The 16,149-nt window shown below is 37.5% G+C and overlaps 2 protein-coding genes across 3 annotated transcripts in view; one reads left to right on the top strand and one right to left on the bottom strand.

Moving 5' to 3' along the window:
* LOC137021403 (uncharacterized) overlaps positions 1–218 on the bottom strand; it is a 59,914-nt gene extending 59,696 nt beyond the window's left edge. For both annotated transcript variants that reach the window (XM_067387783.1, XM_067387782.1), the window contains exon 1: positions 134–218. In XM_067387783.1, coding sequence (XP_067243884.1) covers positions 134–152 — 19 coding nt within the window. In that variant the 5' untranslated portion in view covers positions 153–218. The remainder of the gene's footprint in view (positions 1–133) is intronic.
* Positions 219–3,891: 3,673 nt separating this feature from the next.
* dnajc11b (DnaJ (Hsp40) homolog, subfamily C, member 11b) lies at positions 3,892–16,147 on the top strand. The gene is made up of 16 exons (XM_067387118.1): positions 3,892–3,979; positions 4,654–4,783; positions 8,476–8,549; positions 8,660–8,761; positions 9,640–9,768; positions 9,851–9,973; positions 10,049–10,122; positions 10,195–10,384; positions 10,489–10,574; positions 11,999–12,115; positions 12,228–12,383; positions 12,496–12,565; positions 12,680–12,737; positions 13,903–14,045; positions 14,144–14,273; positions 14,348–16,147. The coding sequence occupies exons 1-16, from the start codon at positions 3,905–3,907 to the stop codon at positions 14,371–14,373; spliced, it is 1,683 nt and encodes a 560-aa protein (XP_067243219.1). The 5' UTR covers positions 3,892–3,904; the 3' UTR covers positions 14,374–16,147.
* Positions 16,148–16,149: the final 2 nt, after the last annotated feature.

The raw sequence follows: 16,149 nt of genomic DNA on the forward strand, positions 1-16,149 counted from the left end.
AATCTTTCTGTCCCCAAACTTACGTTACATTATGACACATTTTTCTTTCTGAGAAGTAGAGCAAGAGCAAAGCGTTACCTGACTGGACTTACATAGATTAATGTGCACAACGAAACATAAAGAAAGGGAATACCTTTTTCTGGCCAGGTCATCTCTCAGCAATAGCAAAAATGAAGATATCCAACAACAAGCGGGAACAACAGAACTGTGCTATTGCCTATAGATCCGAAGTATACCGAGTAATTAATACTTTCTTTCTAGAAGATAATTCTATACGTTCCAGAAACAGCACACATGCAAGCTATACTGTCCCACACAGGCACTCTGCGAGCTCACCCAAATCACTGAGGGCAACTTTGATGGAATTCTTTAATAGGCAAGCTTAGTTATCACTCTTAGTTCCAATGTGTGTAAGTTGGGGGGTTGAAGGGGGGGGTTACTGATTTGCACAGCTCAATAGCACCACCATGTGGCTGTTACGAACAAAAACTTCCTTGACTGATTTGATTTAGAAAAAAAATTTGCTGAATAAATAATTCAATGTTGACAAACTCGTGGTTGATATTTTAAGCTATTCCACGGCTAATTATTGAACAATCAGCATTTTCTTCCCAAGATGCTTTAGAATCAAACTTATGTCTGACAATTTATTTGGCCCCTATAAAAAATTACGTTTTCCAAAAAAAGGGATCAAAGTAAACAGGGATTTTGAAGGCGAGGGAGCGTCTTGAGGAGCTTAAATTATTTACGTCTTCCTTCAAATTCGTTATATAATAAAAAAAAAATGCATATATTTTAATCTCAAAGAATTTCATTAAGACGTAAGGGCCACATTAAAAGCATCCTCGAATAATGATATACAAGACGCGCTCCGTTAATGCAAAAAAAAAAAAAAAAAAAAAGTGAACTTAGGTTCGACTATATAAAAACTAGTCATAATTACACTGAAAACAAATGAACTTGGTTTTAGTCGCTTTAGGAAAGAGCAGAGACGTACCTTTCATTTTGCTGCCTCATTAAAATTCCGCTTCAATTATCCCAGTGTCCTTTCCAATCCAGTTTCAATGTGTTATTATCTAAGAAAATAACTGCTGACAGCTTCAAAACAGCAGCGGCCAAACAGTCACAGTTCTGGGAAAATATTCCACACAAGACTGAAGCATATCGAGCAGCTGTCGGTGGGTTCAGTCACTAAAGGGGGGTTCTGGTGGGGGTGGAAAGAAATCAATCACGTTTTAGAGCATCACCATAAATCTGCATTTATCGCTTTTGGAGTTAAAAGCGTCGCCCTGCTCAATGCGAAAGAAAAATGAAGTAGTTGACCGCGTTTGACTTCACGGAGCTCGCTTGTTTGTCAGCCCACGGGGAACGTGGATGCGGTGTGGAGGAATCCCACTCTGAACCATACGCGCGCGAGTCATTTCACGCGTTCATTTCGTCTGATGCGCTCATGTGCGCGTCTCAGTTATAAGAAAAACATGTTTCTCTTCATCTAACGAAGGCTGTGGCTCGGCTTGACTTGGATGCGTGTGACTTTGAAAAACCTCTGTGTGCTTTGAGATGAAAGGAGTCGCGTAATGAACGTAACCCGTGATTACCTAACTCCGTTCCCGTTATTTTAATAGCCGTCTCTGAGATGGCTAATCCCATCAGCGCTTCAGCTTTTTTGCCATTTCGTGACAAACATAAGCTAAGCGAAAATGTCACTGACTTTCTCCGTCGCGCATCCTTATCCTGATCGTCATCATCTGGAGCTTAACGCTGATAAAACTGCGAAATGAAAAATAATAATCTTGTTATTTCTCTCTTACCTTCCGGCTTGTTTTCGGCAGCCATTTCCCCTCCGCGCGCCACATCCTCCTCCTCCTCCTCCTAGCGACCGGGGGGGTACCACGCGCGTTCACGGCGAGGACGCGGCTAGAGGAGGGGGCGAGAGGCGGGAGGCGCGTGCGTGAATACGCGTTAGCTATTGGCCGCAAAGTGCCATAAATGACAATGGTGCTTTCGGTGATGCTTCATGAATTTGCGAAATCCATATCCCCATCCCTTCCACGCCATTGGTGAATTGATTTTATTTAGGAGACACCTTTACAATGCAGCGACCAATAAGGTTTTTGTTTTTTGGGGAGAAACCTGGACTATAACATCATACATATATGAATCTTTCCAACAATATATGCTTGAAAGACACCCATATCCGTTCTGCCCACCGTGACAGAACTATTTTATAACACTGCTAATCGAGATACGTGTCCGGCAGTCTAAGTACTAATAACATGCCCCACTGTGTCATATAATTAGATGTTAACAGCCATGTTAGAGCCGTTAATCTGCCACTCGTGCTGGAGATGATTGTGAAACGAGAATGACATGGACGTAAGCATGGAGGTTTTACTCTAAAAGGTTATTGTATTGCAAGTCAGCAGTGACGCCACAGAAAAAAAGAAAGAAAGAAAGAAAAAACATCTGTATAAGATGTGTCAGGTCGTGCGTGGACGCTCAAAGCTCGTTCATGAGTTCTTGAGCGCTGTCCACTCGTGGGTGCTGAAGGAGATGGTGCTGAAAGAACAGCTCCACTCATCGACCACAAATGAAGCCGAATCACAACAAAACAGCATGTAGTGATTACTGCCAATGTATTTGTAGTTTTGGGACGATGACATCACTATATATTCGTTATTAATCATATTTATTTGTATTATTAATAATAAATAAAATATTTATTTAACATTTATACTAATAAGATGTATCCATAACATTAACCCAACGTGATTATTTTACTTAAAGGGCTAGTTCACCTAAAAATGAAAATATTATAATTTATTACTCACCCTCATGTCGTTATACACCCGTAAGACCTTCACTCATCTTCGGAACACAAATTAACATATTTTGATGAAATCCGAGAGCTCAGTGAGGCCTCCCTCAAGATCCATAAGGGTACTAAAAACATATTTAAAACAGTTCATGTGAGTTCAGTGGTTCTATGTTAATATTATAAAGCGACGAGAATACTATTTGTGCGCCAAAAAAACAAAAATAACGACTTTTCAACAATATAGTGATTCGGAGCTTTACAAATCGAATCAGTGATTCGGATCTCCTATCAAACGGCAAAACCGCTGAAATCACTTGAGTTTGGCGCTCCGAGTCACTGATTCGATTCGTAAAGCTCCTAAGCAGTGTTTGAAATCGACCCATCACTATACTGTTGAAAAGTCGTTATTTTGTTTTTATGGCGCACAAAAAGTATTCTTGTCACTTTATAATATTAATATTGAACCACTGTACTCACATGAACTGTTTTAAATATGTTTTAGTACCTTTATGGATCTCGAGAGAGGAAATGTCATTGCTGGCTATGCAGGCCTCACTGTGCCATAGGATTTAATAAAAAAATATCTTAATTTGTGTTCTGAAGATGAATGAAGGTCTTACGGGTGAGGAACGACATGAGGGTGAGTAATTAATTACATTATTTTCATTTTTGGGTAAACTAACCCTTAGCTAAATAAAATTTTTGGAAATTTTCATCCTGATGAAATCTGCGCTCTCCTTCTTCCAGAACACACGGTGGCAGAAGAACAAATGGATCCTGAGCTTCAGCCATAGACGAACTGGCAAATTTACTATGGAGAAGGCTTAGCTCATTAATATTCATTTCGTCGTACTGACGTTTCCTAAAGCGTCTATTACACATATAATACTTAATATTCATGAGTCAAGCCTTTGCTGAAACAGTATTCGCCAGCTCACAACAAACCCCCTAACGTTACCTTCCAACGTCATTCTTTCAACAATCAAATGGAACTACTGACCGAACGTCACATTGCGTAATTAATATTCATGAGAGAGGCCTTCGCCTTAGTAGGAATTTGGGGGAGGGTTTTGGGACACTGGGAACATGGCGGCTGCCTTGGAAATTGAATTGGAAGTAGATAACGAAGATTATTATTCTCTGCTCAATGCCAGGAGAGAGGTAAGGAAGTGGATAGGTTTTTAAGAGACATTTCCATAGCTAAGCTCTGCACAGAATGAAGAGGGGCGTGCAATTTCTCTCATTAGGTGACACTGTCCTATAAGAGATATTCATACAGGCTGTCATCGTATACTGTAATATGCCGGCTGAATTGGGCTTGTAAGTTACTCGTTTCATGCTTGCACACCTTTCTAGCTGTATCTGTCAGATTGCTATGTCAGCTATTAGGGTGTTTATTTATATTTCGCATGTACGCACTGCTTATGTAAATGGCGCATGTAGAGCTTATCTCAGAACAGCCCATTACTTATTATTAAAGCTTAAAAAGCAATACTCTTCATAAATAACCTAATAAAATAGGCTCAATCAAACCTTGTAATGTAATTATACCTACCATAATAAAAAAAAACTGCTTGCTCTTGAGCTCGACCGCTATTCCCAGAGAGCCGTTTATTGCCTCAAACTCTGAGGATGTAACGGAAATGTTCGCGTTTGAGTTTAAATGCAAAAGCGCGCCAATGCGTGGTCTTACCTGGGCAGGATAACCAATCAGAAGCCTGTTGTCAAGGTGTGGTCAGTGCTGTTGTTTTTCAACGGCTCTGGGTTGACGCTGCTTGATAATATATCATAAATCTGTCAGTCTATCATTTATTTATCTATCTTACCGTCCACAGGCTACTCAAGAAGAGTTGAAGGCGTCGTACAGGCGTCTGTGTATGCTTTACCACCCTGACAAGCACAGAGACCCTGAGCTAAAGAGGCAGGCAGAACTACTATTCACCTATGTACACCAGGCATATGAGGGTAATTATCATAACTATCCCCAGGACTATCATCACCGTTTCAGATCACAGATTAGAGGAATAATGTCATTATTTTCCTCAGCCACATGTCATTTCATTGTATGCTGCTAGGTTTTGATTTGTTTTTGTGAAACACAAAAGGAACAAAATTGGTACATTGATTTTTGAGGCTTTTAAATTATGATCAAAACCTTGCTGAAAAACATGTTGATTAATAATTCATACTTTTTAGTTAGTAAAAAGAGTTTTAGTATAATTGTAAACACGGGACCCCTTCAGGTTGTGGTTCACATCTAATTGCTGTGAAATCTTTAAAGGGTTAGTTCACCCAAAAATGAAAATTCTGTCATTTATTACTCACCCTCATGCCGTTCCACAACCGTAAGACCTTCGTTAATCTTCGGAAAGCAAATTAAGATATTTTTTGTTGAAATCCAATGGCTCCATGAGGCCTGCATAGGGAGCAATGCCACTGAAAATCTCAAGACCCATAAAGGTACTAAAAACATATTTAAATCAGTTCATGTGAGTACAGTGGTTCAATATTAATATTATAAAAGGACGAGAATATTTTTGGTGCGGCAAAAAAAAACAAAATAACGTCTTATATATTGATGGCCGATTTCAAAACACTGATTCATGAAGCTTCGGAGCATTATGATTCTTCTGTGTCGAATCTGCGGTTCAGACCACCAAAGTCACATGATTTCAGCAGTTTGGCGGTTTGACACACGATCCGAATCATGATTTGATACGCTGATTCATAACACTCCGAAGCTTCCTGAAGCAGTGTTTTGAAATCGGCCATCACTATATAAGTCGTTATTTTGTTTTTTTTGCCACACCAAAAATATTTTCGTCGCTTTATAATATTAATATTGAACCACTGTACTCACATGAACTGATTTAAATATGTTTTTAGTACATTAATGGATCTTGAGAGAGGAAATGTCATTGCTGGTTATGCAGGCCTCACTGAGCCATGGGATTTCAACAAAAATATCTTAATTTGCGTTCCGAAGATCAACAAAGGTCTTACGGGTGTGGAACGGCATGAGGGTGAGTAATAAATGACAGAATTTTCACTAACCCTGTGAACTAACCCTTTTTTTTTTTTTTATGTAAGAATAACTTATATTTCAAAATGGACTGGAAGCAACTTATGTTTACTTGACTATACATAATTGAAATATTATACATCAGGCTTTTGACGAGCAAGTACTTGTCTAAACCATCCTTGTTTTGTATTTGCATTATATATTTTGCCCCCACAATTAAAACTACAGAGATTTGATCATAGAACTAAGCATTTAACATAATCTTAATCAGACATTATTGGAAGATCTTACTTTTTGAACATATAAATAAGAACATCTGCACTGAAATGCATATTTTGGGCAAAATCTAGATTCTTTTCGTTTTAACGTTTTTTGTTTGTTTTACTTTTAGAGTAGTTAAAATAATTAGATTATTAAAGGATTAGTTCACTTTCAAATAAAATTTTCCTGCCAATTTACTCACCCCCATGTCATCCAAGATGTTCATGTCTTTCTTTCTTCAGTCGAAAAAAAAATTAAGGTTTTTGATGAAAACATTCCAGGATTTTTCTCATTATAGTGGACTTCAATGGCCTCCAAACGGTTGAAGGTCAAAATTACAGTTTCAGTGCAGCATCAAAGGGCTTTGAAAAAAGCAGAATAAGGGTCTTATCTAGAGAAACAATCTGTCATTTTCAGAAAAAAATACAACTGTATATGCTTTATAAGCTCAAATGATCACCTTGCACGTGCTTCAGCTTTCCATATTCTTCAAAAGGCTTACGCTGTCTGTCCTACACCTTCCCTATTCTACTTACAGAACGAACGCGATGGCAGTTCCGTTTTTTCCATAAGTAGAATCCACTATAAGGAGAATAATCCTGGAATGTTTTCATCAAAAACCTTAATTTCTTTTCAACTGAAGAAAGAAAGACATAAACATCTTGGATGACATGAGTGAGTAAATTATCAGGAAAATGTTATTTGAAAGTGAACTAATCCTTTAAAGGTGCCCTAGAACGTTTTTTCACAAGATGTAATATAAGTCTAATGGTGCGTTCACACCGGACGCGAATGAAGCGGTAAGCGCGAGTGATTTACATGTTAAGTCAATGCAAAGACGCGAATTGACATCCTGCGGCGCGATTCGCGCGAATTGAGCGATTCGCGCGAATCGCGCAAGTTGAAAAATCTGAACTTTGGCGAATTTCCGCGCCGCGTTAACCAATCGGGAGCTTGCTCTAGTAGTGACGTGACGTAGCGAGCTGAGGCAGAAATTCGAAACAACAATGGAGGACAAAATCATCGTCGCTGTACATCTTCATACATTTATAGAAACAAATAAAAAGGATCGTGTTTGAAAGAAAGTGAGTGAGGAGGTCGGGCAATCTGATAAGTTGTAAAAAACGGTCTTTACTCAATTTGAGCTATATATATACATATATATAAATACATATTAAGACTACAAGCCAACTAAAGACGACCAATTGAGCTTATTCGCTGTAATTTACAATTATTTCCCCACTGACAAGTTGTGTTTATTCAGAGGAAGTGTGCAGAAAGCAGTGGGAGAGTCTGGGACACATAAAGGAGCAGGAGAGCCCCTCTCATGACGCGAATTCGCGTCTGTTGTGAAGGGATTTTCACGCGCGAATGAAGCGAATGTCACGCGCGAATGAAGCGAGTAAACTCAAAATGTTCAAGCGTCCAACTACGCGCGAATAGCGTGATTTATTCGCGCAAGTCGCGTCTGGTGTGAACACAGCATAAGGTGTCCCCTGAATGTGTCTGTAAGTTTTAGCTCAAAATACACCATAGATTTTTTTTAATTAACTTTTTTAACTGCCTATTTTGGGGCATCATTAAATATGCGCCGATTCAGGCTGCGGCCCCTTTAAATCATCACACTCCCTGCCCCCGAGCTTGCGACTACCTTAAACAGCATAAACAAAGTTCACACAGCTAATATAACCCTCAAATGGTTCTTTACAAAATGTTCGGCATGCATGCATCAAATCATGTGAGTATAGTATTTATTTGGATGTTTACATTTGATTATGAATGAGTTTGATAGTAGCCTATGTGTGGCTAACGGGCTAAAGCTAACATTACACACTGTTGGAGAGATTTATAAAGAATGAAGTTGTGTTTATGAATTAAACAGACTGCAAGTGTTTAAAAATGAAAATAGTCTCTGTGAATACAGTAATAAACGATGGTAACTTTAACCACATTTAACAGTACATTAGCAACATGCTAACGAAACATTTAAAACATTCTTATCACTAAAAATATCATGTTATCATGGATCATGTCAGTTATTATTGCTCCATCTGCCATTTTTCGCTGTTGTCCTTGCTTGCTTACCTAGTCTGATGATTCTGCTTTGCTCATCAAGACATCCTGTCCTTATCTAATGCCTTGAACATGGGCTGGCATATGCAAAATTTGGGGGCGAACATATTAATGATCCCGACTGTTACGTAACAGTCTGTGTTATGTTGAGATTCACCTGTTCTTTGGAGGTCTTTTAAACAAATGAGATTTACATAAGAAGTTTTGTTATTCAACTATGTCAGGGTAAATTCAATTTTCAATTCTAGGGCACCTTTAATTGACATTTTTATTTGACTTTCATTATTTGACCAATGCTTAGTTCTCAGTGACCCACAATCCCGAGCCATATATGACATATTTGGGAAGAAAGGCCTGGAAGTGGAAGGTTGGGAGGTTAGTTTTGTTTTCCACATTGACAGTGTTTTGTATAACTAATATTTGTATTACTGTGGTGCATGTGATACTAATGACACGACTGCTTGCTTGATCCCTGATATCTTTAGGTGGTGGAGAGGAAGAGAACTCCTGCAGAGATCAGGGAGGAATATGAACGTTTGCAGAGGGAGAGAGATGAGAGGAGACTCCAGCAGAGAACAAACCCTAAGGTGGACATTCCAGACCAGAATGACAGCGGGAGATAATGATGGTTTTTATTACCCGAAATGCAGTTTTATTTCTCTAAACCTTCCGGTTTTATTGTGCTCCAACTGATGCAATTTAAAAGTTCTTCTAAAATTTGAAGCCAGATAATATCTGTCAAATCTTTGCTTGATTGTTGAGGAATAGATATTTTAAGACTGCTTTCTTGCTTTATTATTTTTGTTTATTTATTTTGGATACCTGCACATACAGTTTGCTCATTGTATTTTATCAAGCAAGTTTCTAACACAGGGCGCATTCGATTCGTAAAGCTCCGAAGCAGTGTTTTGAAATCGGCCTTCACGAGATAACATTGTAAAGTCATTACTTTGTTTTTTTTTGCCGCACAAAAAGTATTCTCGTCGCTTTATAATTTAAGTTAGAAACACTGTAGTCACATAAACGGGTGTAGAATGACATGAGGGAGAGTAATTCATTTTTGGGTGAACTAACCCTTTAATGATGGTGGTGCTGAAGTCTTGCAACCGTGGTGTAGTTCGATTATAGCCTACATTTAACTTTTTACTTCTGCTGATCGTATTTAGGCTTCAAAATACTTGTGAAGATTATCATGATGAACAAAACATGCAAGAATCAAACTTTTGTTGGGCACAGAGCTTTTTTCTGCAACAATCCAAAAGCCAATGGAAAAATCCTATTGGGTTTTTGTAGAGAGAACCAGGTTGATACGAACTTACGAGTTGGCTGCAAAAAATACACTTCAGCACTCTATTGGGTTTTTTCTATATGGATGGCCAATATTAATTTTATTTATTTAATTTGGTGTAAAAACTCTGCAGAATTTGTCTTGATTGGGTTTTACTCATATATTGTCTTCATTCAGGGTACAATAAGTGTTGGCATAGATGCAACAGACCTCTTCGACCGATATGAGGAGGACTTTGAGGATGTACCAGGAGGAGGTTTTCCCCATATTGAGATCAACAGGATGCACATTTCCCAATCCATTGAGGTCAGTATGGACAACTGAGCATTTCATGATGTCACCACCATCTCCCTTGTGCTCTATAGTCATGCATGTTTATGTTTGGCAGGCGCCCCTAACCACTTCAGATACCGCTATCCTCTCTGGATCTCTGTCTACGCATAATGGCAATGGAGGAGGAAATATAAACCTTTGTGTGCGGCGTGTGACCTCAGCGAGGGGCTGGGGAGAGGTGAGACTTATTCCAACACACCTCCAGGTTTTGTGGTGGTCCGGTTCTGATGTTCTTCTTTGTGTGTGTCTTAAGCTGGAGTTTGGAGCAGGGGACATTAGAGGACCTTTGTTTGGGATGAAAGTATTCCGTAACGTAACTGCACGATGGTAGGTATCCATCTGTGTGTGATAAGTGAAGTCTAATTTCTGTGAATCTCATTTGAATTTTGTGTCGCGTAGCTTTGTGACTGCCCAATGGGGATTGCAGTTCTCCTCACGTGGCGTGCGGCCCAGTGCCTCTACAATGATGGCTCGCCACCTGGACCAAAACACTATGGGCTACCTGCAGTGGCGCTGGGGAATCCAGTCTGCCATGACCACCAGCATCGTCAGGGACACTAAAACAAGTCACTTCACCCTGGCCCTGCAGGTGAAGCCCTCACAGGGGTATATTGACGATGGCAATTTGTTTCATTCAAAACAAAGTTAATGCATTAAGAATGCAATTCATCTGTTCTTATTCCCGTTCTTCAGCTGGGAGTTCCTCATTCCTACCTGATGATGAGCTATCAGTACAAATTCCAGGATGAAGACCAGACCAAAGTCAAAGGTTCCATCAAGTGTGTGTTTTACCTATGGTTTTCAATGTGCAATCTGTATACACTGACTTTAAAAAAAATATATATATATATATTTTTTTTTTAAAGAACTCTTCTGCTCACCTAGGCTGCATTTATTTGATCTAAAATACAGTGATAACAGTTATATTATAGAATAGTATTAAAAATTCAAAATAATTGTTCTATTTAAATATATTTTAAAATGTAATTTGATCAAAGCTGAATTTTCAGCATCATTACTCCATTCTTCAGTGTCACATGATCCTTCAGAAATCATTCGAATAAGCTGATTTGCTGCTCAAGAAACATTTCTTATTATTATCAATGTTGAAAACAGTTGTGCTGCTTAATATTTTTTGTGGAAACCATGCTATACATTATAAATATGTTTACTGTCACTTTTGATTAATGCATCCTTGCATAAAATTTAATAAAAGTGTTCATTGCTTTAAAAAAAAAAGAGTACTTTTAACTAGTAGTGTACAGTATATACCAATACGTTCCTTTTATATATGAAACAGATCTCATGAGCAGAAATAATTTTTTGCCAATTAGATAAAGGAACATTAGTAATAAACAACAGCATCTACCTACATATACTTTACAAAAAGTTTTGGAAAAAACTTTGGCAAAAAGCATGGAAAATACAACAAACACTTTTGAGTGGTTGTGTGAACACATTGCTGAATAAGTAGTGAAAGAACTTAAATCAGAGATGCTATTGCTAATGCTGTCTTAACAATATTATGCTAAGAAGTGGGCATGAGGTATCCCTGGTGGGGAAAATTCCTTGAGGCAAGATATTTCTTTAAGAGCATTGCAACAAACATCTTAGCCGTCACCCTTATCTAAGTGTTTATACTAAGCATTTTGCGATAGTTTCTGGCAATAGAGAAGCAGTTGCTATCATTATAAAATCTCCCACAATAAACAACATAACAGACCACTGACTTTAACATTTAACATTTACTAAACTATAAAACTCTACTACAATATTTAAGTTATAGAGATTATTAAAGGGGGTCTGACGGATGACAGTGTCCTAAAATTCGAGCACATTGTTCCTAAGAGTGCATGCACACCGATCGCATCCAGCTACAAACACCGGAGGATGCTCAAAATCCTGCCATGTTACTTAAGGGAACACTTAAGTAATTAGGGGAAAATAATTAATGACAGCTTTAATGTTCTTTAAATGGACCATTTGGTTTTTTCTTGCAACCCATGTTTCATTAAGGGTACCTTTAACCTTAAAATTGGGGGGGGGTTTAACTTAAGGGCTTTCAGGCAACTTAAGCCATTACATATATTAATATATATATATATTAATATATATATAATATTACATGTATTTCCCAGCCCTAGCTTTATAGAGGTAAAAAGTTCCTATGTCTACCCTGATAACTCGTCTTTGTATCCAACAGGACTGGGTTTTTTGGCACCGTGGTCGAATATGGTGCAGAGCGTAAGATCAGTCGCCACAGTGTTTTGGCTGCTACCGTCAGCATTGGTGTACCCCAAGGAGTCTCCCTCAAAATCAGGTTAGCACTGACTTGACTCAACCACAATAAGCACAGCTCAGCAGAACAGCAAACTAAACTCAAGCTGCTTGTGGGTGGTCTATTTATGATGGTCATTTTCTTCTCTCTACAGGTTGAACAGAGCCAGTCAAACCTACCTCTTCCCAATTCATCTGACCGACCAGATTTTACCCAGCGCTGTGTTTTATGCCACTGTGGGCCCGCTGGCCATCTACTTAGCTGTCCAGAAGCTTATTATTATGCCTTTTATACAAGCCCAGAAGGAACAGTGAGTTATTATCCATAATAACTGCTCTGAAACCGCCCATTTTCCTGAAACCCCTGTCTTTACGTTACCTCAGTTTCTCTGATGAAAGGCCTAACTATTTGGTTGTTTACAGGGAGTTGGAGAAACAGAAGGAGGATTCTGCTTCAGAAATTGCTCGCAGGAAGCAAGAAGCTGAAGCTGCTGTGAGTAAAATAAATACATAGACAACAATGACTGTCTCTCTCATGCCAACACAAACAACCATTTATCAGGACAAATATGTTGTTACCTTGTGTTATTGTGTCTTTGGTTGTCAGGTTTTGCTGATGCAAGAGTCAGTGAAGAGAATTATTGATGCTGAAGAATCTAAAATGGGTTTGTGAAAGCCCATACATTTTTTTATATATATAAAATATATATAATCTATATATATACATTCCGATAGATACAAATTAAGCTCTATGGACAGCATCTGAGATATACTGGCAATTACCACAGAAAATCATTTCCATTCATTTTAAAAAAAGCAAACATTGCCTGCACCATGAAAAAAAAAATGAAAAAGCTAGTCGTGTCTTTTTATCTCACAATTCTGACTTTTTTTCTCTCAATTGCAAGTTTATCTCTCACAATTCTGACTTTTTTATCAATATTGCGGGTTATAAAGTCAGAATTGCGAGTAATAAACTCACAATTCAGAGAAAAAAATATAATATTAAAATAATAAAAAATTATAAGATGCAATTGCAAGTTTATATCATGCAATTCTGAGAGAAAAGTCAGAATTGCGAGGAATAAAGTCAGAATTGCGAGGAATAAAGTCAGAATTGTGAGATAAAAATTTGCAATTACCTTTTTTATATTTATTTTTTTATTTAGTGGCGGAAAGTTATAAAAAGAAAGTTATTCAAAAGTTATAGAAAGTTACCCAAAGTTATATCCAATATTTATACTCGCATAATAACAGGATATAGCTGATAAACTAGTATCCAAAGATACCAGGGTACATGATGTAACAATTCATAAACCTTCATTTACATGGAGTTCAAAAGTAATTTCTGGAAAGGCTATGGAAACTTCTTTTATTAATATATATTTTTATAGTAATGCTCAGTTCTAAAGTACTGTATTTGTTACACTAGAAATTGCTTTTTTGTGCAGTCTCTAAAAACATTTATTTTTTTATTTTTTTACAATTTATAACAAAATTAGCATTTTCATAAAAATAAAAAAAATCATCACAAAAAAAAATAACATTTTTATTTTTATTAAATTATATTATTTGGTCAGAAAAACCATTCCACTCCTAAAATGAACTTTACAGCTCAAATAATACACATTTTTGTCTGACAAAATTAACACATGCTTTACTGTTCTACTGTAGGTACATTTCTGTACAGAATTTTTGTTTAGCAAACTCTGGGATGAGTGGAAACACTGATGGTACTCAGCAGCCTGCTACACACTGTTGTCCATACAGCTTAATTTATTCTGAACATGGAACGTTTTTTGTGAAATTATTCAAATGTTTTAATTCTAGGTCTCATCATTCTAAATGCCTGGTATGGCAAGTTTGTTTTGGACAATGGTCAGAAACGTGAAAAAGCAGAGGTCATCGACGTGACCGTCCCACTGCAGTGTTTAGTGAAAGACTCTAAACTCGTTCTTACAGAGGCATCAAAGGTTAGACACGTAAACATCAACTGGTGCTTTACATCGGTGAGATGCTTAAACTCTCGCCAGGTGCTTCCCATTAATTAGTTCTGTCTCGTCTTAATCAGGCTGGCTTGCCAGGGTTTTATGACCCGTGCGTCGGAGAGGAAAAGAGCCTAAAGCTGCTGTACCAGTTCAGAGGTGCAATGCACCAAGTCTTGTCTGGAGACACAGAGCCTCTTAGGATACCTAAACAATGTGAGTACTATGGAAACAAGCTGGAAATGTTTTCAAAAAGATGGTTAATTCTAACCTGGTCTCTTTTCATTCAGCTCATAGAATCACTTCAGAGACGTAGGAGTCTTCTACACATTGGAAGAATGGACAGATGAACTCAATGGACATCAAAGGAACATAAAGGGACAGTCAGACGTCAAGTGATCCGAAGGGCTGCTCCTCTTCATTCCACGTACTCACCCGTGTATCACCTTTGTGTTGTCTGTTTATCTCAAATCCCTTAACATATATCGTGAATGGGTCAAACACACCTTAACATCTCCTTAAGATCTGGAGTTTTAAGTCAGACTTTCGACGAACCACCTGAACCCGTCTGCAGCTTTGATAGCTGTCTGTTTTCAGGTAGTAGGAGGTAGTCAAATATCATATCGCTCAATCCATCAGTCTTAATCAGTATTAATACGACACTATCTGAAGATATCTCCTGGATAGTACAGCAATAAAAGCTCCTGTAACAAAAAAAGGTATAGTTCACACCGTAATGAAGTGCTGTACAACCAGTGGTTTAATAGGACTGGTATTGATATTATTTATTGATAATGTTTTTTGACAGAAAGGTTTGCAAGTTTGTACACTGGGCTTACGAACAGATAATCTTAGGCTCACACTGCCTCTAAAATCAGTACTGTGGAAAGCTGCTTTTTTTTTACTATAGGAACATGATTTTAATTTCTATTTGGATAACACTCATTGGGTTAATATTTATATTTTCAGGTGAATCTCACAAAAAAAAAAATGGTTGGCAAATTCTAAATGAAAAAATGTAATTCTCATTACTATAATCTAAAACTTTTAATTTATGTGATACATTAAAATCTGAATAAAATGTCCAATTTTCTTAAATTGAGGTTTTTTGTATTACTGTTGGATATTGACAGTTAGGGGAGGTCATTTAAAATGGACTTGCAAGAAATCTCATAAATACAAGAAATCTTAAATAATTTTCCTTATGCAAACTTTATGCAAAATGGATTCACCATTTCCTCCATATCAAAGATAGTTGTGCACCGTATATTCTCCAAATTTAAAATACTCAAAGTCGACATTATTACTGTACAGTCAGAGCCAGTGAATCAGGAAAAAAAAGACATGCTATTATTTTGTCAGCATTGTGGTTCTTTGCATCTGGACATGGAAAGCAGCTTTCCCCTTCTCAGTTTATAAAAGTTGAGTTGCATTAGTTCTACTGACTTGAAATGCTTAGATTGTGCTACATATGTAATGTATCATGATTTGATTGAGGGGTTTAAACATTGTTACAAATATAAAAGCATAGCATCAGAACAGTAATGATTCGTAAATTCAAATGATCCTCATTTGTGCAACTACTCCACTGAACTGTTCATTGTGTCATTTTAGTATGCACCTTTTGTTTTGGTTTTCTTAATTTGACATTGTGTTATTAGTGCAATTTGTCATGAGTGGGCAATACCTACCTAATTTGGGTCTGTAATAGATGTTTATTTGTAACAGTCTTTCCAGTTCTACCTTTTGTCTCGGGCTATAAGGGAAAAAAGTCATTTCAACATCAAGACATTTTATTGTTGTAGCAGCAACAATCTTCTCATTCAGAAGTGAAAATAAGGCTGAATTTCCCCAATTCCTGGGTCGGTGTTAAGTACATGGACTATTGACAGGTCATGGCATCATTTTGGTGTGATTTAAAATTGGCCCTTTTGATGTTCTCTGGTTTGTTTTCCAGTACTGTCATTACACCTTGCACGTTTCCTGACTTTTTAACATAGCTCTTGTTCAAGCCACATTTTGCAACTCTGAAAGAAACCCGTGTTACATTCCTAACTAATGCAAAACCTTACAAATGTATTCATGTTATGTA

This window comes from Chanodichthys erythropterus, chromosome 6 (assembly GCF_024489055.1).
Source record: "Chanodichthys erythropterus isolate Z2021 chromosome 6, ASM2448905v1, whole genome shotgun sequence".
In the NCBI taxonomy this organism is placed as follows: domain Eukaryota; kingdom Metazoa; phylum Chordata; class Actinopteri; order Cypriniformes; family Xenocyprididae; genus Chanodichthys; species Chanodichthys erythropterus.